This window comes from Somniosus microcephalus, chromosome 6 (assembly GCF_052327205.1).
Source record: "Somniosus microcephalus isolate GS21.2 chromosome 6, FLI_Smic_1.0, whole genome shotgun sequence".
In the NCBI taxonomy this organism is placed as follows: domain Eukaryota; kingdom Metazoa; phylum Chordata; class Chondrichthyes; order Squaliformes; family Somniosidae; genus Somniosus; species Somniosus microcephalus.
Genome location: NC_140992.1, coordinates 279,135,749 through 279,159,812, shown reverse-complemented (window position 1 = coordinate 279,159,812; position 24,064 = coordinate 279,135,749). Strand labels below are relative to the sequence as shown.

Here is a 24,064-nt window from a genome sequence, read left to right as displayed (position 1 = left end):
TATTTCAGTTCCTCCCCTGCATCCCAACACAGAGTACAAGCAATAAAGTGCAACATGAGCCAGCACTGAAGCAGAGAGGACTTTTCAAAGCACTTTAGATGAACCTCTCTGATGGAGAAAACCACCTTTGGGGCATGTAGAGTGGAGAGCAATGGTGAGCCTGAAATATGAACATAAGAAATAGGAGCAGGAGTGGAGTGGGCCATACGGCATCTCAAGACTGCTCCACCATTCAAGTCCCACTCCAGAGACGAGCACAAAAATCTAGGCTGACACTCCAGTGTAGCACTGAGGGAGTGCAGCACTGTCGGAGGTGCCGTCTTTCAGATGAGACGTTAAACTGAGGCCCCGTCTGCTCTCAGGTGGACATAAAAGATCCCACGGGCACTATTTCAAAGAAGAGCAGGGGAGTACTCCCCGGTGTCCCGGGCCAATATTTATCCCTCAATCAACATGAGGGAGGGTTTATACTAAAATGGCAGGGGGTTGGGAACCTGTGCAGGGAGACAGAGGAAAGGGAAACAAGGATAGAAGCAAAAGCCAGGAAGGAGAAAAGCAAAAGTGGCAGTCAGAGAAATCAAGGGTTTAAATCAAACATGGCCACAGTAAATAATAATTCTAAGAGTGTTAAAAAAACAAGCCTGAAGGCTTTGTGTCTTAATGCGAGGAGCATTCGTAATAAGGTGGATGAATTGGCTGCGCAAATAGATGTAAACGAATATGATATGATTGGGATTACGGAAACATGGCTCCAGGGTGACCAAGGCTGGGAACTCAACATCCAGGGGTATTCAATATTCAGGAAATACAGGCAAAAAGGAAAAGGAGGTGGGGTAGCATTACTAGTTAAAGAGGAGATTAACACAATTCTAAGGAAGGATATTAGCTCTGATGATGTGGAATCTGTATGGGTAGAGCTGAGAAATACCAAGGGGCAGAAAACGTTAGTGGGAGTTATATACAGACCGCCAAACAGTAATGCGGAGGTTGGGGATGGCATTAATCGGGAAATTAGAGACGCGTGCAATAAGGGCACAGCAGTTATCATGGGTGACTTTAATCTACATATAGATTGGGCTAACCAAATTAGTAACAATACTGTGGAGGGGGAATTCCTGGAGTGTATATGGGATGGTTTCCTGGACCAATATGTCGAGGAGCCAACTAGAGATCAGGCCATCTTAGACTGGGTATTATGTAATGAGAAGGGAGTAAATAGCAATCTTGTTGGGCGAGGCCCCTTGGGGCGGAGCGATCATAATATGATAAAATTCATTAAGATAGAGTGTGAAGTAGTTGACTCAGAGACTAGGGTCCTGAATTTAAATAAAGGAAACTATGATGGTATGAGGCGCGAGTTGGGTAGGATTGATTGGGGAATGTTATGCAAAGGTTTGACGGTGGATAGGCAATGGCAAACATTCAAAGATCACATGGATGAACTACAGAATTTATTCATCCCTGTTTGGCATAAAAATAAAACAAAAATGGTGACTCAACCGTGGCTAACAAGGGAAATTAGGGATAGCATAAGATCCAAGGAGAGGACATATAAATTGGCCAGAAAAAGCAGTAAACCTGAGGATTGGGAGCAGTTTAGGATTCAACAAAGGAGGACAAAGGGATTAATTAAGAGGGGGAAAATAGAGTATGAGAGTAAGCTTGCAGGGAACATAAAAACTGACTGTAAAAGCTTCTATAGATATGTGAAGAGAAAAAGATTGGTGAAGTCAAGCGTATGTCCCTTGCAGTCTGAATCAGGGGAATTTATAATGGGGAACAAAGAAATGGTAACCCAATTAAATACATACTTTGGTTCTGTCTTCACAAAGGAGGACACAAATAACCTCCGAGATGTCGGGGAACATAGGGTTTAATAAGAGGGAGGAACTAAATGAAATCAGTATTTGTAGGGAAATGGTGTTAGGGGAATTGACAGGATTGAAGGCCGATAAATCCCCAGGGCCTGGTAATCTACATCCTAGGGTAATTAAGGAAGTGGCCCTAGAAATAGTAGATGCATTGCTGGTCATCTTTCAAAATTCTATAGATTCTGGAACAGTTCCCATGGACTGGAGGGTAGCTAATGTTACCCCACTATTCAAAAAAGATGGTAGAGAGAAAACGGGGAATTATAGACCGGTAAGCCCGACATCGGTAGTGGGGAAAATGCTAGAGTCCATTATAAAAGATGTAATAGCAGAGCACTTGGAAAACAGTGACAGGATCGGACAAAGTCAACATGGATTTACAAAAGGTACATCATGCTTGGCTAATCTACTGGAATTTTTTGAGGATGTAACTGGTAGAATAGATAAGGGAGAACCAGTGGATGTGGTGTATTTGGACTTTCAGAAGGCTTTCGATAAGGTCCCGCATAAGAAATTAGCGTGTAAAGTTAAGGCACATGGGATTGGGGGCAAGGTACTGACTTGGATAGAGAACTGGTTGGCAGACAGGAAGCAAAGAGTTGGAATAAACGGGTCTTTTTCCGAGTGGCAGGCAGTGACTAGTGGGGTACCGCAGGGTTCGGTCCTAGGACCCCAGCTATTCACAATATATATTAATGATCTAGACGAGGGAACTAGATGTAATATCTCCAAGTTTGCAGACGACACAAAGCTGGGTGGGCATGTGTGCTGTGAGGAGGATGCAGAGAAACTCCAGTATGATTTGGACAGATTGGGTGATTGGGCAGATGCAGTATAATGTGGATAAATGCGAGGTTATCCACTTTGGTGGCAAAAACAGGAAGGCACAATATTATCTGAACGGCAATAGATTGGGAGAAGGGGAAGTGCAACGAGACCTGGGTGTCCTTGTGCACCAGTCGCTGAAGGTAAGCATGCAGGTGCAGCAGGCGGTTAAGGCGGCAAATGGTATGTTGGCCTTCGTAGCGAGAGGATTTGAGTACAGGAACAAGGATGTCTTGCTGCAGTTGTACAAGGCCTTGGTGAGACCACACCTTGAGTATTGTGTGCAGTTTTGGTCGCCTTATCTGAGGAAGGATGTTCTTGCCCTGGAGGGAGTACAGTGAAGATTCACCAGACTGATACCTGGGATGGCAGGAATGACGTATGAGGAGAGATTGGGCTGATTGGGCTTATACTCGCTGGAGTTTAGAAGAATGAGAGGGGATCTCATTGAAACTTATAAAATTCTAACAGGACTAGACAGACTAGATGCAGGAAGGATGTTCCCGATGGCGGGAGAGTCCAGAACCAGGGGTCATAGTCTAAGGATAAGGGGTAAGCCATTTAGGACAGAGATGAGGAGGAATTTCTTCACCCAGAGAGTGGTGAACCTGTGGAATTCTCTACCACAGAAGGCAGTTGAGGCCAATTCATTAAATATATTCAAGAAGGAGTTAGATATATTTCTTAAGGCTAAAGGGATCAAGGGATATGGGGAGAAGGCAGGGACAGGGTACTGAGTTTGGATGATCAGCCATGATCTAATTGAATGGCGGAGCAGGCTCGAGGGGCCGAACGGCCTACTCCTGCTCCTATCTTCTCTGTTTCTATAACATCACTAAAAAAGAGATTATCTGGTCACTATCGCATTGTTGTTTGTGGGAGCTTGCTGTGCGCAAATTGGTTGCTGCGTTTCCTACATTACAACAGTGACTACACTTCAAAACGTTCTTCATTGGCTGTAAAGTGCTTTGGGGGAAGTCCTGAGGGTGTGAAATGCGCTGTAGAAATGCAAGTCTTTCTTTTTTTCTTCCTGATGGTATTAAGGGATATGGGCCAAAGGTGGGTACATGGAGTTAAGTCACAGATCAACCATGATCTCATTGAATGGCGGAACAGGCTCGAGGGGCTCAATGGCCTCCTCCTGTTCCTATGTATGGTCAGCAAACTTGGGTATATTATACTCGGTCCCCTCATCTAAGTCACTGATGTGGATTGTGACTAGCTGAGGCCCAAGCACTGATCCTTGCGGTACCCCAGTAGTTACAGCCTGCCAACCCCAAAATGACCCGTTTATTCCTACTCTCTTTTCTGTCCGTTAACTAATCCTCAATCCAAGCTAATATATTACCCCCAATCCCAGGAGAAATGTGTGATGGGCAACTGAAGCATTATGGCCTGGGACTCTATGCACAACCTGTACTCTCGCCCACAATGACACCGTTGATCTGTTCCTCACCCCTTTCACCTGCCCTCCTCCCCAATCTTTCAACTTTTCTTCATTCTATCCCTTGTCGTTTTCTCCTTTCCGATTCGTGCAGCTGATTTTTTGATGTGCTTTCCTGAACTGGACAACAGTCTCACAGCCGTACCCCTCATGCAAATCCGTGTCAGCGGGCGATTCACCCATGGCAAGTCACAGACGAGACCAATCCTCTCCTCGTCCCACCCAAGTCCACGCGTATTTCCCAGCAGGAATTCCTGGATCGTGATCAGGACGAGAAACCGGAGCTGACTCAGCACAGGATGGTACCTGGATCTTCAGTCTGTACATAACTCCCTGTTCGAATCCCTTCAACCCAGTTTCCACCCCGCCCACATCACACAAGACCTCTCCGGTCAAAGTCACCAATGGCATTTCCGATGGTTGTAACCACAATGTGTGTTTTTAATTCATTCTCTAGATGAGGGCGGTGCTGGCAAGGCTGGCATTTATTGCCCATCCCAGAGGGTCTCGCTCATCCACTTCAGAGGGCAATTAAGAGCCAACCACATTGGTGTGGGACTGGAGTCACATATAATAGGTCCAGAGCGGGTAAGGCCGGCAGGTTTCCTCCCTAAAGGACATTTGTGAACCCGTTGGGTTTTTACAACAACCAGACAGCTACATGATCACTGTTGCTGATCCCAGCTTTTTATTTCCAGGTTTCTTTTTAAAAACTGCATTCAAATTCTCAAACTGCCATGGTGGGATTTGAATTCATGTTCCCTGGGTGACTAATCGAGAGTAAATTAACCACTACACTACTGGACCCTTAACCACAGAGTTCTCTCTCCCCGGCAGAAGTCAGAATCAGGGGAATTTATAATGGGGAACAAAGAAATGGCAGACCAATAAATACATACTTTGGTTCTGTCTTTACAAAGGAGGACACAAATAACCTCCCAGAGATGTCGGGGAACATAGGGTCTAATGAGAGGGAGGAACTGAATTAAATCAGTATTTGTAGGGAAATGGTGTTAGGGAAATTGACGGGATTGAAGGCCGATAAATCCCCAGGGCCTGATAATCTACATCCTAGGGTACTTAAGGAAGTGGCCCTAGAAATAGTAGATGCATTGCTGATCATCTTCCAAAATTCTATAGACTCTGGAACAGTTCCCACGGATTGGAGGGTAGCTAATGTAACCCCACTATTCAAAAAAAGTGGTAGAGAGAAAACGGGGAATTATAGACCGGTAAGCCTGACATCGGGTAGTGGGGAAAATGCTAGAGTCCATTATAAAGATGTAATAGCAGAGCACTTGGAAAACAGTGACAGGATCGGACAAAGTTAACATGGATTTACAAAAGGTAGAAATGTAATTTCTTTCTTCTTTTTGCTGATCCGCAGACTCCGGGCTTGTAGCTGTAAAGGGAGCTGAATGAGTTTCAGCTGAGGTACGATTAACCCAGGAAGTGCTGTCTCGGGGGACACGTGAATTCAATTCCCTTGTGACTAGCATCTGAGGTACTCTCTCCCGATTATATCAGCACTCAACAATGAAATAAAATTAGAAACCAACAGAGCTGAAAAGCTGCAGAGAGAGTTGTGCAACAGCCGTGCTGTAGGGAGGGAAGCAGCATCTGTAAATTGGCTCTGGTGGGATCAGACCCAATTTCTATTAAAGGAACACAAGGAAATGTACTGCTGTAATCCACTCTCGCATCACAGGACTCAGCCAGCTGCCGATACAAGAACTTACATTTCTATAGCGCCTTGCACGTCCTCGGGACATCCCAAAGCACTCTGCAGCCAATGAAGTACTTTTTGAAGTGTAGTCACTGTTGTTATGTAGGAAACGCAGCAGCCAATTTATGCACAGCAAGCTCCCACAAACAGCGAAGTGTTACTGACCAGATAATGTGTTTTAGTGATGTTGTTTAAAGGATAAATATTGTCCCAGGATACCGGGGATAACTCCCCTGCTCCTCTTCAAAACAGTGCCATGGGATCTTTTACGTCCATCTGAGAGGGCAGATGGGGCCTCGGTTTGACATCTCATCTGATAGATGGCCCCTCTGACAGTGCGGCGCTCCCTCAGTACTGCCCCTCCGACAGTGCGGCGCACCCTCCGTACTGCTCCTCCGACATTGCGGCACTCCCTCAGTACTGCCCCTCCGACAGTGCGGCGCTCCCTCAGTACTGCCCCTCCGACAGTGCGGCGCTCCCTCAGTACTGCTCCTCCGACAGTGCAGCGCTCCCTCAGTACTGCTCCTCCGACAGTGCGGTACTCCCTCAGTACTGCCCCTCCGACAGTGCGGCGCTCCCTCAGTACTGCCCCTCCAACAGTGCGGCACTCCCTCAGTATGCACTGGACTGTCAGCCTTGACTCAGAGGCGAGTGCGCCATCCACTGAGCAATGGCTGACATATATCATGGATATCTGGGTCCCAGTGTTTGTTTAACGGTCACAACATTGCGCTCAATCATCGGGCCTAGGACCTAGTGTCTGCACGGGACCTAAAAGTAACCTAGAAACTCCTCCCAGGCCACGGCCTCCAGCTCGCACATGAAGAATGCCCCTTGGGTGAGGCGCCTGTAGGACTGAACCCCGACCAGAGTCTGTGCCTTCAGAAGAGAAATCTGGAAAAATCAAACAAACCTACCCCATCGCCCCAATTGAGTAGTTGATGAATCCCATTCCTGGCTGTGAAAGCAGACAATAAACATTCATTGCATCGCTGCGCAGCCAGATCTGTACTGTGAAACAGAGCAGTGATCTAATTAAAGGTAAGGCAATCAGTCCCAATCAGCAGCTCGTGGCGGGAAGCCCGTCTCTGTGAAGGAGTCTGTGCCGCGATTCTATCTGCACCGGCTTTTAATTAACAAAGATTCATGAGCAATCGAGTCACGTCCCATGTTAACAAGTGGTACAAAGAAAAACCCAACAATGTTTGGAAATTATACGGTCATAATTGAAAGGCAGCACTCACATAATTAGAGACACCTAACCCCAGTAATACTAAACAGGACCTCTGCTGACTCCTGGACCCTGTACACAAGGGTCAGTGCACGCAGTACAGAATATCACACCATTCACCGCAAGCTACGTCGCGGCTCCACCCTCAGCCAGTGTCCGTTAGGATTGACCTTGTACTTATATAGCACCTTTCAGGATGTCCGAATGAATTCAATTTGAAATAGAGCCACTTTCATTTTGAAGACAAATACAGCAGGGTCAAGGATGTCACTGAGCGGCTGCAGGGCATTCTGGAGGGGGAGGGAGAACAGCCAGTGGTCGTGGTCCACATTGGTACCAACGACATAGGTAAAAAGAGGGATGAGGTCCTGCAGCAAGAATTTAGGGAGCTAGGTGAAGGATTAAGGAGCAGGACCTCAAAGGTTGTAATCTCTGGATTACTCCCGGTGCCACGTGCTAGTAAGTACAGGAATAGGAAGATAGAACAGATGAATGCGTGGCTAAAGGGATGGTGCAAGGGGGAGGGCTTTAGTTTCCTGGATCACTGGGTCTGCTTCTGGGAAAGGTGGGACTTGTACAAGTCGGACGGTTTACACCTGAACCAGGGGGGAACCAATATCCTTGCGGGGAGGTTTGCTAGCACTGCTGGGGAGGGTTTAAACTAACTTGGCAGGGGGTTGGGGTACAGAGTGGAGCTATAGTAGGGGGTGATTTACAGCCAAATACAGAGGGTAAAACAAGTCAGCTGGGAAGGCAGAGCAAATATGTGAAGGCAAAAGAGAATATGGCAGGGCTGGAAGGCATTTATTTTAATGCAAGGAGTCTTGCAAATAAGGTGGATGAACTGAAGTTGTTGTTGAACACATGGGAGTACGATATTGTTGCTATCACGGAGACATGGTTGAGGGAGGGTCAGGACTGGCAGCTCAATATTCCGGGGTATAGAATCTTCAGGCGAGACAGAGGGGGGTGTAAAAGGGGAGGGGGTGTTGCAATATTAATTAAGGAGTCAATTACTGCTGTAAGGAGGGATGATATATTAGCGGGTTCCTCTAATGAGGCCATATGGGTAGAACTTAAAAACAAAAAGGGGGCAAGCACTTTGCTGGGAGTGTACTATAGGCCCCCAAACAGTCAGGGGGAGATAGAGGAACAGATATGTAGGCAAATCTCCGAGAAGTGCAAAAATAATAGGGTAATAATAGTGGGGGATTTCAACTTCCCCAATATAAATTGGGACAGTCAGAGTGTGAAAGGCTTAGAGGGTGCAAAATTCTTAAAGTGCATCCAGGAGAGCTTTTTGAGCCAACATGTGGAAAGTCCTACAAGAGAGGGGGCGGTACTGGACCTAATTCTGGGGAATGTAGCCGGGCAAGTGGTGGAAGTGTCAGTAGGAGAGCATTTTGGCGACAGTGACCATAATTCGGTGAGATTTAAGGTGGTCATGGAAAAAGACAAAGACGGCCCGGAAATAAGGGTTCTAAATTGGGGGAAGGCCGATTTTAATATGATACGGCAGGATCTGGCCAAAGTGGACTGGGAGCAGCTGCTTATAGGAAAATCCACATCAAAACAGTGGGAGACTTTCAGAAGGGAAATAGAGAGAGTACAACGCCAACATGTTCCTGTAAAGGTCAAGGGTGGGACCAACAAGCAAAGGGAACCTTGGATGACAAGGGATATACAAAAATGCATTAGAAATAAGAGGGGGGCTTTTGGCAGTTACAAAAGACTAAAGACAGAAGAAGCCCTAGAGGAGTATAAAAAGTGCAGGGGCATACTTAAAAAAGAAATTAGGAGGGCGAAGAGGGGCCATGAAATAACACTGGCGAGCAAAATAAAGGAAAATCCTAAGATGTTTTATAAGTATATTAAGGGCAAGAGGATAACCAGGGAAAGGGTAGGGCCCATTAGGGACCAAAGTGGCAATCTGTGTGTAGAGCCAGAGGATGTAGGCGGGGTTTTAAATGAATTTTTTGCATCTGTGTTCACTATGGAGAAAGACGATGCAGACATAGAAATCGGGCAAGGGGACTGTGACATACATGAACATATTAGCATCGAGAGGGAGGAGGTGCTAGCGGTTTTAGCGGGCCAAAAAGTGGATAAATCCCCAGGCCCGGACGAGATGTATCCCAGGCTGCTGTGGGAGGCAAGGGAGGAGATTGCAGGGGCTCTGACACTAATTTTCAGAACCTCTCTGGCCACAGGGGATGTACCAGAGGACTGGAGAACAGCTAACGTAGTACCATTATTCAAGAAGGGTAGCAGGGATAAACCAGGGAATTACAGGCCAGTGAGTCTAACATCTGTGGTGGGGAAATTATTGGAAAAAATTCTGAGGGACAAAATTAATCTCCACTTGGAGAGGCAAGGATTAATCGGGGATAGTCAGCATGGCTTTGTTAAGGGTAAATCATGTCTAACAAATCTGATCGAATTTTTCGAGGGGGTGACTAGTGGGGTGGATGAGGGAAATGCTGTGGATGTGGTTTACATGGACTTCAGTAAAGCTTTTGACAAAGTCCCGCATAGGAGACTGGTCAAGAAGGTAAGAGCCCATGGGATCCAGGGTGCCTTGGCGCGTTGGATCCTAAACTGGCTGAGTGGCAGGAGGCAGAGGGTGATGGTCGAAGGTTGCTTTTGTGACTGGAAGCCTGTGTCCAGTGGGGTACCTCAGGAATCGGTGCTGGGTCCCTTATTGTTTGTGATCTACATAAATGATTTGGATGAAAATGTAAAAGGTATGATCAGTAAGTTCGCAGATGACACGAAAATTGGTGGGGTGGTAAATTGCGAGGAGGAAAGCCTCCGGCTACAGGAAGATATAAACGGGTTGGTCAGATGGGCGGAAAAGTGGCAAATGGAATTTAACCCTGAAAAGTGCGAGGTGATGCATTTTGGACGGACAAATAAGGCAAGGGAATACACAATGAGTGGTAGGACCCTAGGAAGTACAGAGGGTCAGAGGGACCTTGGTGTACATGTACATAGATCCCTGAAGGCAGCGGAGCAGGTAGATAAGGTGGTTAAAAAGGCATATGGGATACTTGCCTTCATTAGCCGAGGCATAGAATATAAGAGCAGGGAGGTTATGATGGAGCTGTACAAAACGCTGGTGAGGCCACAGCTGGAGTACTGTGTGCAGTTCTGGTCGCCTCACTATAGGAAGGATGTGATTGCTTTGGAGAGGGTGCAGAGAAGATTCACCAGGATGTTACCTGGGATGGAGCGCCTCAGCTATGAAGAGAGGCTGGACAGGCTGGAGTTGTTTTCCTTGGAGCAGAGAAGGCTGAGGGGGGACCTGATTGAGGTGTACAAAATAATGAGGGGCATAGATAGGGTAGATAAAGAGGAACTTTTCCCCTTAGTGGGGGGGTCAATAACAAGGGGGCATAGATTCAGGGTAAGGGGCAGGAGATTTAGAGGGGATTTGAGGAGGAACTTTTTCACCCAGAGGGTGGTTGGAATGTGGAACTCAATGCCTGAAAGGGTGGTGGAGGCAGGAACCCTCACAACATTCAAGAAGCATTTGGATGAGCACTTGAAATGCCATTGCATACAAGGCTATGGACCAAATGCTGGAAAATGGGATTAGACTGGACAGGGATGGATGGGCGGCGCAGACACGATGGGCCGAAGGGCCTCTTTCTGTGCTGTAAAACTCTATGACTCTATGACTCTATGACAGCAGCCAAACTGCACACAGCAAGATCCCACAAACAGCAATGAGATGTGTTTGTTTTGGTGAAGTTGGTTGAGGGATGAATGTTAGCCAGGGCACTGGGAGAGCTCTTTGCTCCTCTTTGAATAGTGCCATGGGATCGGTCACATCCACGTCAACAGATAGATGGGGGCTCAGTTTAATATCGTATCCGAAAGACTTCACCGCCGACAGTGCTCAAGTCCTGGAGTAGGGCTTGAGCCCACAGGCACCTGACTCAGAGGTAAGAGTCCTATGTGGCAGCCAATTTGTGCACAGCAAGCTCCCGCAAGCAGCAATGAGATAAATGACCAGATTTAGTGATGTTGGTTGAAGGATAAATATTGGCCAGTGCACCGGGGAGAACTCTCCTGCTCTTCTTCGAATAGTGCCATGGGATCCACCTGAGAGCGCAGACTGGGCCTCGGTTTAACGTCTGATCCGAAAGACGGCACCTCTGACAGTGCAGCACTCCCCCTCCGACAGTGCAGCGCTCCCTCAGTACTGACCCTCCGACAGTGCGGCACTCCCTCAGTACTGCCCCTCCGACAGTGCAGCGCTCCCTCAGTACTGCCCCTCCGACAGTGCGGCGCTCCCTCAGTACTGACCCTCCGACAGTGCAGCGCTCCCTCAGTACTGTACTGGGCGTGTCAGACTAGATAGGAGTGAGATTTGTATCCATGACCTTCTGACTGAGGTGAGAGTGCTACACTGAGCCACAGCTGACACATTAGGAGGAAAAGCTTCAGAGGGCAGGGGCACACTGGCTGAGGCAGCCTCAATGGGAGGGGGAACAAGCAGCTATTCGGTGGGGGGGGTGGGTGGGGACGCAGGTTCATCATCAGATATGTGATCTCGATCCTCAATACCTGCACCGTAACTTGTTCCTATTTCTACACAAGAACAAAAGAATGAGGAGCAGGAGTCGGCCACTTGGCCCCTCGAGCCTGCTCCGCCATTCAATATGATCTTGGCTGATCTTCTAACTCAACTTTCCCACCCGATCCTCATTTCCTTCGATTCCCCTAGAGTCCAAAAATCTATCTATTTTAGCCTTGAATCTACTCAACGACTGAGCATCCACAGCCACAGAACCACAGAAACCCCACAGTGCAGGTAGAGGCCATTTCGGCCCATCGAGCCTGCACCGACAGATATCCCACCCGATCCCTGTAACCCCTACACCAACACATAGCCCACCCTATCCCCGTAACCCCACGTATTTAATCCCCCTAACACCAAGGGTCAATTTTTTAATCATAGCCAATCAACCTAACCCGCACATCTTTGGAATTCCCTACCCCGCCCTCTGGGCTAGGGAATTCCAAAGATTCACAACCCGCTGAGTGAAGAAATTCCTCCTTAGCTCCGTCTTAAGTAGCCGACCCCTTATCCTGAGACTGTGCCCCCGAGTTCTAGACTCTCCAGCCAGGGGAAACAACCTCAGCATCTACCCTGTCAATCCCCCTCAGAATCTTGGATGTTACATCTGAATGAACAACACCGTGTGTCAATGTTAAGACGTGAGCATTAGGTAATAATTCTGGACAGTGAACTGCCAACTTGGAGCCACTGGGATCTGAAGGAGATATTATTGGTCGGTCCTTTCAGTAACTGCTCCCCAGCTCATGTAAATAAAACCAAATGACAGAAAGTGAAAGGATCTTTCACACCAGCAGCCTGGAGCCACTCCAAGAATTCTAACAGTATTCCCAAGCCAGTTGTGCAAAGTAATAGAAAGGAAACATTTTAATATTCTCTGAAAATATAGAAGTGAGATGCTCTGACCTTTCCAACTCGTATTCCTTCATTCCCACTTGTGCAGCCTTCATTACCTGGAGGATTGAGGGGGAAATAAAACAAACAGGTGTAAATTGGCACCTCTCGAAGGATTTCACAGCATCTCTGTTGTGTATTTTGAATGTGTATTAGAATTGTCCCACATGGGATACCGTAGTGCACTATGGGAAATGTAGTGCATTGAGTGAAGAAGCACATTGTAAATAAAATGGACGTTAACTAAACTCTCCACCCCGGAGCCCTTCTTAATTGTTATATAGGTAAGGGTATAAAACCCCTTGAGACACAACAAAACTGGCGACGAGGACGACGGACTTGCGCATCACTTTGCGCTGGAATCGGCGATGTTTAAAGTAAGAAGTTCCTGTCTTTTCTCAATGGCGCGCCCGCAGTTTAGGGCTGATGCAATCGCTGCGTAAAGGTGGCGGTTCGTGTGTTACACAAATAAGAAGGGGGAGAGTAACGATACAGTGAAACGAAGTGGAGGAAAAGGACTGTAAAGAAAAAAAGAGATAACAAAATGGCTATGCTAACCGGAGCGCTTGGACCATTTGATGAAACGGCGGAGCAATGGAGTGCTTATACAGAGCGTTTCGGATTTTTCGTGACTGCAAATGGCATTAAAGATGACATGAAAGTGGCGACGTTCCTCAGTGTGATCGGAGCAAAAACATTTGGCTTGTTACGGAGTTTGATGCACCCGGATAAGCCCGGCGCTAAGACATATGATCAGATTGTGGAAGTTTTGGAAACACATTTCGCACCCAAGCCGCTGCTGATTGCCGAGAGGTTCAGGTTTCACAAACGAAACCAAGGGGAGGGTGAGTCCATAGCCGAATATATTGCAGTGCTAAAGAAGCTAACTGAGCATTGCGAGTTTGGTGAAACTCTAAATGACACTGTCCGTGATAGGTTTGTGTGTGGATTAAGATGTGAAGCAACACAGAAGCGCTTGCTCACGACTGACAAACTGATGCTTAAATCAGCAGTGGAGCTCGCTGTGTCTATGGAGTTAGCAGCTAAAGATGCACAGCTGTTGGGGGCTGCAACAAGAGTGCACAGGGTAGCAGCTACACCGGATAAGCATGCAAGGGGCGCCAGAGTGTGTTACAGATGTGGAAGGTCAGGTCATCAGCCATCTGACTGCTGGCGTAAAGACCTGACCTGTTGGAAATGTGAAAAGAAAGGACACATTGAACGTGTGTGTAAAGGGCAAAGCAAACAATCCTACACAGAGACACACAAAAACAAACAAGGAAACACATCCAACTGGCGTTCTAAAAAGAAAAACCTACCCATGGTGAAACAAGAACAGGAAGACAGTGACACAGACTCTGATGGGGAGCTGAATCTCCATGTGTTAACGGTGAATGGAGACTCATCAGGCTACGGAGTCACTCCACTACTAGAGGGAATACCGGTCAAAATGGAGCTGGATACAGGGGCCGCTGTCTCCTTGATTTCAGAGAAGCTATTCAAAGGAAAACTGAACCACCTATCACTGACGCCGGCCAAGCTCATCTTAAAGACCTACACTGGGGAAACAGTCCCAATGCTGGGAAAGACGGAGGTCAAGGTGGAGCTTAATGGGCAAACCGTGATGCTGCCAGTTTGCGTGGTCAAGGGTGAATATCCATCCCTGATGGGCAGGCCATGGTTGGAGAAAATTAATCTGGATTGGAAAAAAGTGAATGCAGTGTCAGTCGAAGAGGCGGGGCTAGCGGCAGTGTTGACAAAGCATGCGGCTGTCTTAGACAGAGAATTGGGGAGTATGAAGGGGATTACGGTCAAATTCAAGGTGATGCCTGACAGCCAGCCACGATTCCTGAAGGCCAGGAACGTTCCCTACGCCCTCAGACCAAAGGTGGAGGCTGACCTGGAGCGTCTGGTCAAGATAGGGGTCCTGGTGCCGGTTTCGCACAGTGAGTGGGCCACGCCCGTGGTACCAGTGATGAAGAGTGACGGCACGGTTCGCTTATGCGGAGATTTCAAAGTAACAGTGAATCCTGTGCTCTCAGCTGAACAGTATCCCCTCCCCATCATTGAAGATCTTTTCGTGGGTCTAGCAGGCGGTCAGAAGTTTAGCAAGATTGATCTATGCCAAGTCTACTTGCAGATGCATGTAGAAGAGGACTCACAGAAGTACCTCACCATCACCACCCACAAGGGCCTCTACAGGTACTGCCGCCTGCCCTTTGGTATAACGTCAGCACCAGCATTGTTTCAGCGGGCTATGGACCAGATCTTAAGCGGCATTCCAGGGGTACAATGTTATCGCGACGACAACGAGCATCTGCAGAACCTGACGAAGACACTGGGAAGACTTGAAGAATTTGGCTTACGCGTTCGCAAGGACAAATACGAATTTTTCAAGCCATCAGTGGAGTACCTAGGCCATGTCATCGACGTGGACGGCCTACACACAGCACCGTCGAAAGTGAAAGCCATTGCCGATGCTCCTGCACCTACAAATGTCGGCCAGCTGCGGTCATTCTTAGGTCTCCTGAACTATTATGGAAAGTTTATTCCACAGCTGGCATCACTGTTGAAGCCATTATATGAGTTGCTGTGTCAGGGCAAGGCCTGGGCGTGGACGAAGGAGTGCGAAGCTGCATTCAAGAAAGCCAAAGCAGCTTTGACTGACCCCAGAGTGTTGACGCACTTTGACCCGTCGTTGCAGATTCAGCTGGCCTGTGACGCGTCGCCTTATGGCGTCGGCGCGGTCGTGTCCCACATCTTTCCCTCAGGCGAAGAGAAGCCGATTGCATTCGCGTCAAGGTCCCTGCGCAAGGCGGAGGTGAAATACCCGCAGATCGAAAAAGAGGCTTTGGGCATCATCTTTGGAATCAAAAAGTTCCATCACTACTTGTTCGGAAGGAAATTCACCTTGCTGACGGATCATCATCCTCTGACATCGATCTTTGGTCCACACACAGGAATACCCTCCCTGGCAGCGTGCAGGGTGCAGCGCTGGGCGCTGATGTTAAGCGCTCACAATTACAACATCAAATACCGGAGGTCAGCAGCACATGGCAATGTGGACGGATTGTCAAGAATTCCGCTGCCTGTGCCCTCTGAAGGCTGTGAGCAGAAGATTTTCTACTTTGACATGGTGAGCAATGCCCCTGTCACGGCCCGGCAGGTCAAGAAAGAGACCAGAGTGGACCCTACGCTAGCCAAGGTGCTGGATCGGGTGATGCGAGGAGACGGATCACGGGTGTCAGACGCACCATCTGAGCTCCTACCTTACCTGTCAAGAGGGAAGGAGTTGTCTGTCACGTCAGGATGCCTCCTTTGGGGCATGCGAGTGATCATACCACCAAAGCTGCGGAAACATGTCCTCAACGAGCTGCACTCAGGACATTGTGGTATTGTCCGGATGAAGGAGCTGGCACAAAGCTACTTCTGGTGGCCCGGTCTGGATCATGAAATTGAAGTTGAAGCGAAATCATGCCCATCATGCGAGACAACCAGGGATACGCCAAGAGCAGCGCCACTGTATCCATGGGAATGGCCGGCGACACCATGGCAACGGATCCATCTGGACTTCGCGGGACCAGTGGAAGGAGCGATGTTCCTGGTCGCGGTGGACTCCCATTCCAAATGGCCGGAGGTTGCAGTAATGTCCACTACCACTACGGAGAAAACCATCGAGACTCAGAGAGATGTTCGGGCGATTTGGTCTGCCGGAGCAGATCGTGACCGACAATGGAACACAGTTCACATCCCAGGAGATGGAGGAGTTCCTCAAGAGCAATGGAATCCAGCACACGTTCTCCGCGCCTTATCATCCATCCACGAATGGATTGGCGGAGAGATTTGTCAGAACGCTGAAACTTGCGTTGAAAGCGGCAAGAAGTGATGCTCCTCTAAAGCAGCGCCTGAATGCTTTCTTCCTGAAATACCGAAACACGCCTCATGCTACAACTGGAGCATCTCCTGTGATATACCTATCAATTCATTCCATGAAAAGCGACGAGTTAAGATAGTAACTATAGGTTTTTATTGGCTAAATAACAGAGCCCACCCTCGTGGGTGATCGGTTCCAACAAGGAAGAATACTAGCCAAGCGGTCACCTTTATACCTGGGCAAGCAGGCGGAGCCATGGGCGGAGTCAGCTGAGGTATGCCTAGGTATAACAGTGTGCGTGGCAAGAGGTAACCTTGTGTAGTGATAACAACAGTGTAAACAGTGATAACAACAGTGTAACAATAGTGAACGATAACAGTGGTTTACCACATTCACCCCTTGTTTAAAATTGAGTCCGGCGGGGTGAAGTGTACTACCAGTTCGTGTATGTCAGTCTATCAGGAGGCCTCGTAAGCCTTTCTGACCGGCGCAGCGGCGGCGGTGGTGCAGTATCCGATGTTAATGCTGGTGTCTGCGTGGTCGACGAAGGCCCCTGGGGTTCTGGCATGCCGCCTACAGGAGCTGGATTTGGGGGAGTGGTGGGGGATAACGGTGGTGTCTCAGGGGTGCGAGGTCTCGCAAGGAGACTGTGTCCTCCCGCCCGTCTGGGTATTCTACATAGGCATACTGGGGGTTGGCGTGCAGGAGGTTCACCCTCTCGACCAGGGGGTCCGTTTTATGGGTCCTCACGTGCTTCCGCAGCAGGACGGGCCCCGGAGAAGTCAGCCATGTTGGTAGCGAGGTTCCCGTAGTCGGCTTCCTGGGGAAAACGAACATTTGCTCATGAGGGGTGGCGTTAATGGCGGTACAAAGCAGTGACCGGATGGAATGGAGCGCTGCCGGGAGGACTTCCTGCCAGCGAGAGGTTGGGAGGCCCTTAGACTTTAGGGCTAAGAGGACAGCCTTCCAAACTGTCGCGTTCTCTCTTTCCACCTGGCCGTTCCCCCGGGGGTTGTAGCTGGTGGTCCTGCTCGCAGCAATACCTCTCGCGAGCAGGAACTGGCGAAGTTCCTCGCTCATGAAGGATGAGCCCCGGTCGCTATGTATATAGTTCGGGAACCCGAACAAGGCGAAGAGGTCGTTCAGGCATTTGATGACCGTGGTACTGGTCATGTCTGGGCAGGGGATGGCGAAGGGGAAACGGGAGTACTCGTCAATAATGTTGAGGAAGTACACATTACGGTCAGAGGACGGGAGGGGCCCCTTAAAATCGATGCTCAGGCGCTCGAAGGGGCGGGTGGCCTTGATCAGGCTTGCTCTGTCCGGCCTATAGAAATGCGGTTTGCATTCGGCACAGACTTGGCAGTTCCTGGTCATGGTCCTGACCTCCTCGATGGAGTAGGGCAGGTTGCGGGCCTTAATGAAGTGGTAAAGTCTAGTGACCCCGGGGTGGCAGAGGTCGTTGTGGAGGGTCCGCAGTCTATCACCTTGCGCGTTGGCGCATGTACCTCGTGATAGAGCATCTGGGGGCTCGTTGAGTTTACCAGGCCGGTACAAGATATCGTACTCGTAGGTGGAGAGCTCAATTCTCCACCTCAAGATCTTGTCGTTCTTGATTTTGCCCCTCAGCTTGTTATTAAACATAAAAGCAACCGAACGCTGGTCGGTGAGGAGGGTAAATCGTTTGCCTGCCAGGTAATGCCTCCAGCGTCGTACCGCTTCCACAATCGCCTGGGCCTCCTTCTCGACAGAAGAGTGTCGGATCTCAGGGCCCTGGAGGGTCCTTGAGAAGAAGGCCACAGGTCTCCCCGCCTGGTTAAGGGTTGCAGCTAGGGCGAAATCGGATGCATCGCTCTCCACTTGGAAAGGGATGGACTCATCCACTGCGTGCATTGTGGCCTTCGCAATGTCTCCTTTTATGAGGGAGAAGGCTGCGCATGCTTCTGCTGTCAGGGGGAAGGAGGTGGACTTCATGAGGGGTCTGGCTTTGTCCGCATAATTGGGCACCCATTGGGCATAGTAAGCGAAGAGCCCCAGGGTTCTCTTCAGTGCCTTTTGACAGTGGGGAAGGGGAAGCTCCATGAGGGGGCGCATTCTTTCGGGGTCGGGGCCGATGACTCCGTTCTCTACTACGCAGCCGAGGATGGCAAGGCGCGAGGTGTTAAACACACATTTCTCCTTATTGTAAGTGAGGTTCAGCCGTTGGGCCATACGGAGGAATTTCTCCAGATTAACATCGTGGTCCTGCTGGTCGTGGCCGCAGATGGTGACGTTATCTAGATAAGGAAACGTGGCCTGCAGCGCGTTCTGGTCAACCATCCGGTCCATCTCCCTTTGGAAGGCCGAAACCCCGTTGGTGACGCCGAAGGGAACCCTAAGGAAGTGGTAGAGGCGGCCATTCGCCTCGAAGGCGGTATACTGGCGGTCCTCAGGGCGGATAGGGAGTTGGTGATAGGCCGATTTAAGGTCGATGGTGGAGAATACCCGGTACTGTGCAATCTGGTTGACCATGTCAGATATGCGGGGGAGGGGGTATGCGTCCAGCTGGGTGTACCGGTTTATGGTTTGGCTGTAGTCGATGACCAGGCGGTTTTTATTGCCGGTCTTAACGACTACGACCTGGGCACGCCAGGGGCTGGTGCTCCCCTCGATGATGCCCTCCTTCAGGAGACACTGCACCTCAGAGCTAATAAAAGCTCTGTCCCCGGCGCTGTACCGCCTGCTCTTGGTAGCGACGGGTTTACAGTCGCGGGTGAGGTTAGCGAACAAGGAGGGGGGCGGGACTTTGAGAGTGGAGAGGCCGCAGGTGGTATGCGGCGGGCGGTTTAAAAACTGCTGGTTGTAGACCGTGAGTGGGGGGAGGGGTCCACCGTATGCCAAAGTGACACTTTGGAGGTGGCATTGGAAATCCAGCCCTAGTAGGACGGCAGCGCAGAGCTGGGGCAGGACGAGAAGTTTAAAGTTTTTATATTCCGTGCCCCTAACCGACAGGGTCACCACACAGTATCCGCTTGTGATGAAATATGTCATTCATCAGACTCTGTAGTTAACTGTATATATTGTATTGCCTGCTCCGGTGTTTGTACCTTGTATTGTGTATAGGGCACCGCCCCCTTTGTGTGTCGGCTCCGCCCATACCTGGCCCTACTTAAGACAAGTCCAGGCTTGTCCTGCAGTAGAACAGCAGCACGCCAGGTGAAGCTAGGTGCAGCCACCAGCATCCTTTCTTTGCTAATAAAAGCCTTTGTTTTATTCTGCTAACTTCGAGTCTTGACGTTATTGAGGCACGTCAATTTTATTAGCAAACTTTTAACGGTGGATCAACTTTTGAAACCGGAACGCTTGGACTTGGACCCGCATGCTTCGGATGCATCGGCACGGTTTGGACACTGGTTCCAGTGCTTGGAATTCTTTATGGCCAACTCCGAAGCTGTCACAGCCTCTACAGCCACCGGAGATGTGAAACTCGGGATCCTACAGAATCGGGTAAGCCACCGGGTTTTTCCACTCATACAAGACGCCGCCAGCTACCTGGATGCCTGCAACATCCTAAAGGCCCACTATCAGCGGCCTACCAACGAAGTGTACGCCAGGCACCTGCTTGCTACCTGCACACAGCGACCCGGAGAGTCGCTAGAGGACTTTCTAGTCACCCTAAAAGTGCTTGGCAAAGACTGCAAATGCAAAGACGTGAAAGCCACGGTATACACAGACGAGCTGATTCGGGATGCCTTTATCGCAGGCCTTAGCTCTAATTATATCCGGCAGAGACTGCTGGAGAAAACGGGCCTAGATCTAACACAAGCTGTAGACACAGCGCGATCGTTGGATCAGGCTCAGAAGAACTCTGACTCCTACTCGGCAGGCCACGCGGCCCACGCCGCCTCTGTTTCCCAGCCCGGTAGCCCAACACCGTCGGGGCCCTGCTCTCCCCCCAGAAGCCCTACGACCGCCGCGACGCTTCGGGGCCCCAAATGCTACTTCTGCGGGCAGCCGAAGCACACCAGGAACCTGTGCCCGGCGAAAGGCACCACCTGCTTTAAGTGCGGTAAGAAGGGGCATTTTGGGAAGGTGTGCAGAGGGAACCCCGCAGGCAAAACCGCCACCGCCGCGTGCGCGCCGTGGGAGCGGCCATCTTGGACGCCATCTTGTCCGACCTCGTGGGGTCCGCCATCTCGCGAGCAGACAGTGTGGACGCCATCTTACCCGGCCTCGTGTGGCCCACCATCTTGTCCCGATCAGGGCCCTACAGTGGCGTCGATCACAGTGGACCAGTCCAGACCGCACCCACTATCCAAATCGATGGTGGACATTGAGGTAAATGGGTGCAAGGTTAAATGTTTAATTGACAGCGGGAGCACGGAAAGCTTCATTCACCCTGATCTGGTACAACGACTCTCTCTAACTATAGTCCCTACTCAGGGCAGGATCTCTATGGCCAACAAAACCCAGATATCGACTATTGCGGGTTACTGCGTGGTACGATTGTCCGTTAAAGACACTGGCCTAGAAATTGAGTTTTGGCGCAGCCAGGGCTTTAGCGCCGGAAGTTAGTGCCGGAGCTAAGTCGCGCTGGTCGGGCCCAAAATTCAATAGTTCTGCGCCCAAACGGCTGCCGGCGCTGCCGAGAGCTGTTTGCGCCTGAAAACTGGCGCAACGCGCTGAATTTCGGCGCTATTCCGGCGCTGCGGCGCCCGCTGCGGTGCGGCAGGTTCGGGAAGTGCAGGCCTCCTCCTTCCCTTAAGGAGGAGCTGCCTGCACCCGGCCGCGGCCCGCGAAAATCTTTTTAAAAATGAGCCCGGCACCTCGGACAAGTGCCGGGCTTGCTTCTGTTCCGGGGGGGGGGGGGGGGGGGAAGAGTCCGGGGAGGGAGCTGCGGCCAGGCGGCCGGCCGCCGCGGGGCCTTTAATGCGCCGGCGCAAAGTCATGTAAGACTCTGTTGCCAGAGTCTTAGTTGCGGCTGCCACGGGCGAGGCGGCCGCAACTGAATTTCGGCGCTGGGGCCCGTCGGCATGGCAACCGGGACGCTGCGCACACCGATGACGTCATCGGTGCCGGCGCAGCGCTACCGGTCTACCGCGGCGGAAGGGCCCCAGGCAATTTCGGCGCCGGCGCCAATTGCAGCGCTAGGCCCTCTAGCGCCGCAAAATCGGCGCTAAGGGCACTGAATTTCTAGGCCAGCGTATATAATAATTTTAAACTGTTAATTTTGAAAGATTTATGTGTGAGCGTGATCTTGGGCCTGGATTTTCAGTGCCACCACCAAAGCATCACGCTCAATTTCGGTGGGACCCAGCCGCCCCTCACAGTGCGCGGCCTGGCTACCCTGAAGGTAAAGCCGCCTTCGCTATTCGCGAACCTTACCCCTAACTGCCGGCCAATAGCGACCAAAAGCAGGAGGTACAGCTGGGAGGACAGGCGGTTTATCGCGACCGAGGTAGACAGGCTCCTGAAGGAGCGCATTATTGAACGCAGCAACAGCCCGTGGCGCGCCCAAGTGGTGATGGTGAGGGGTAGCGAGAAGAAGCGGATGGTGATTGACTATAGTCAAACAGTCAACATCTATACCCAACTAGACGCCTACCCGCTACCCCGCATATCCGAGATGGTGAACCAAATCGCCCAATACTGGGTGTTCTCCACCATCGACCTCAAGTCAGCGTACCACCAGCTCCCTATCAGACCAGAGGACCGTTCGTACACCGCCTTCGAGGCAAACGGATGCCTCTACCAGTTCCTCAGAGTCCCCTTTGGGGTGACGAATGGGGTCTCGGTCTTTCAGAGGGAGATGGACCGCATGGTCGATGACCACCACTTGCAGGCAACCTTCCCCTATCTCAACAACGTCACCATCTGCGGCCACAACCAACAGGACCACGACTCAAACCTCGCGAGGTTTCTAAAAACCGCACAAAAACTCAACCTCACCTACAACGAGGACAAGTGCGTTTTCAACACCACACGCCTTTGCATACTAGGCAGCGTGGTGGAGAATGGGGAAATCGGACCAGACCCCGACCGATTGCGCCCCCTACGGGAGCTGCCCCTGCCCAACACTCCCAAAGCCCTGAAAAGGTGCCTGGGGTTATTCTCGTATTATGCCCAATGGGTCCCGAACTACTCCGATAAAGCCCGTCCACTCTTGAAAGCATCCTCTTTCCCGCTCTCTGCTGAGGCCTATGCTGCCTTCAAAAGCATTAAGCAGGATATTGAGCGGGCCACGCTACAGGCAGTGGACGAGAACACTCCCTTTCAAGTGGAAAGTGATGCGTCTGACTTTGCCTTGGCGGCCACCCTCAACCAGGCAGGGCGGCCCGTAGCTTTCTTCTCGAGGACCCTCCAGGGGCCCGAGATCAGACACTCCTCCGTGGAAAAGGAGGCCCAAGCTATCGTGGAGGCAGTGCGCCACTGGCGGCACTACCTAGCCGGCAAACGCTTCACCCTACTTACCGACCAGCGGTCGGTAGCGTTTATGTTCAATAATAAACAGAGGGGGAAGATTAAAAATGATAAGATTCTTAGGTGGCGGATCGAGCTCTCCACCTTCGAGTACGACATCATATACCGGCCGGGGGCCCTTAACGAATCCCCCGACGCCCTCTCACGAGGGATGTGTGCCAACGCCACCGGGGATCGGCTACAGACCCTCCACAACGACCTCTGCCACCCAGGGGTCACACGGCTGTTCCACTTCATAAAGTCCCGCAACTTACCCTACTCGATTGAGGAAGTTCGGTCTCTGACCAGGAACTGCCGCACCTGCGCTGAGTGCAAGCCTCGGTTCTACCACCCTGATAGAGCCCACCTAATCAAAGCTACACGGCCCTTTGAGCGGCTTAGCTTAGATTTCAATGGCCCCCTCCCGTCCGTCGACCGCAATGTTTACTTCCTGAACATTGTGGACGAATACTCCCGTTTCCCATTCGCCTTCCCCTGCCCAGACATGACCAGCGCCACGGTCATTAAATGCCTCAACAGCCTGTTCTGCCTGTTCGGTATGCCAAGCTATATCCACACGGATAGGGGGGCGGCCTTCATGAGTGAAGAGCTACGCCAGTACATGCTGTCCAAGGGGATTGCCACGAGCCGTACCACCAGCTACAACCCCCGGGGTAACGGTCAGGTGGAGCGAGAGAACGGGACAGTATGGAGGGCAGTCACCCTAACTCTAAGGACCAAGGGCTTCCCTATCACCCGCTGGCAGGAAGTCCTCCCAGATGTGCTCCACTCAATACGGTCACTATTGTGTACCGCCACTAATGCCACGCCTCATGAGCTAATGTTTGTGTTTCCCCGGAAATCCACCTCAGGCGTATCCATACCGTCATGGCTCTCCACCCCAGGTCCGGTACTTCTGCGGAAGCATGTGAGGGGCCACAAGACGGACCCCCTCGTGGAGCCAGTGCACCTGCGCCACGCCAACCCACAATATGCGTATGTCCAGCACGCCGACGGACGGGAGGACACTGTGTCCATAAAAGACCTCGCCCCAGCCGGTAACAACAGCAACAACGACAACGACTACAACAACAACAACCACAACAACTATTACCCACCCACTCATTTTTCATCACCCCCGGAAGAACACCAGCCAACGGTACACCCACCACCTAC

The 24,064-nt window shown here is 50.7% G+C and overlaps 1 protein-coding gene across 1 annotated transcript in view; it reads right to left on the bottom strand.

The window, feature by feature from the left end:
- pepd (peptidase D) overlaps positions 1-24,064 on the bottom strand; it is a 214,165-nt gene that overhangs the window by 81,852 nt on the left and 108,249 nt on the right. The window contains 1 exon segment of the mRNA XM_085991901.1: positions 12,589-12,635. Within this exon segment, the coding sequence (XP_085848027.1) occupies positions 12,589-12,635 (47 nt within the window).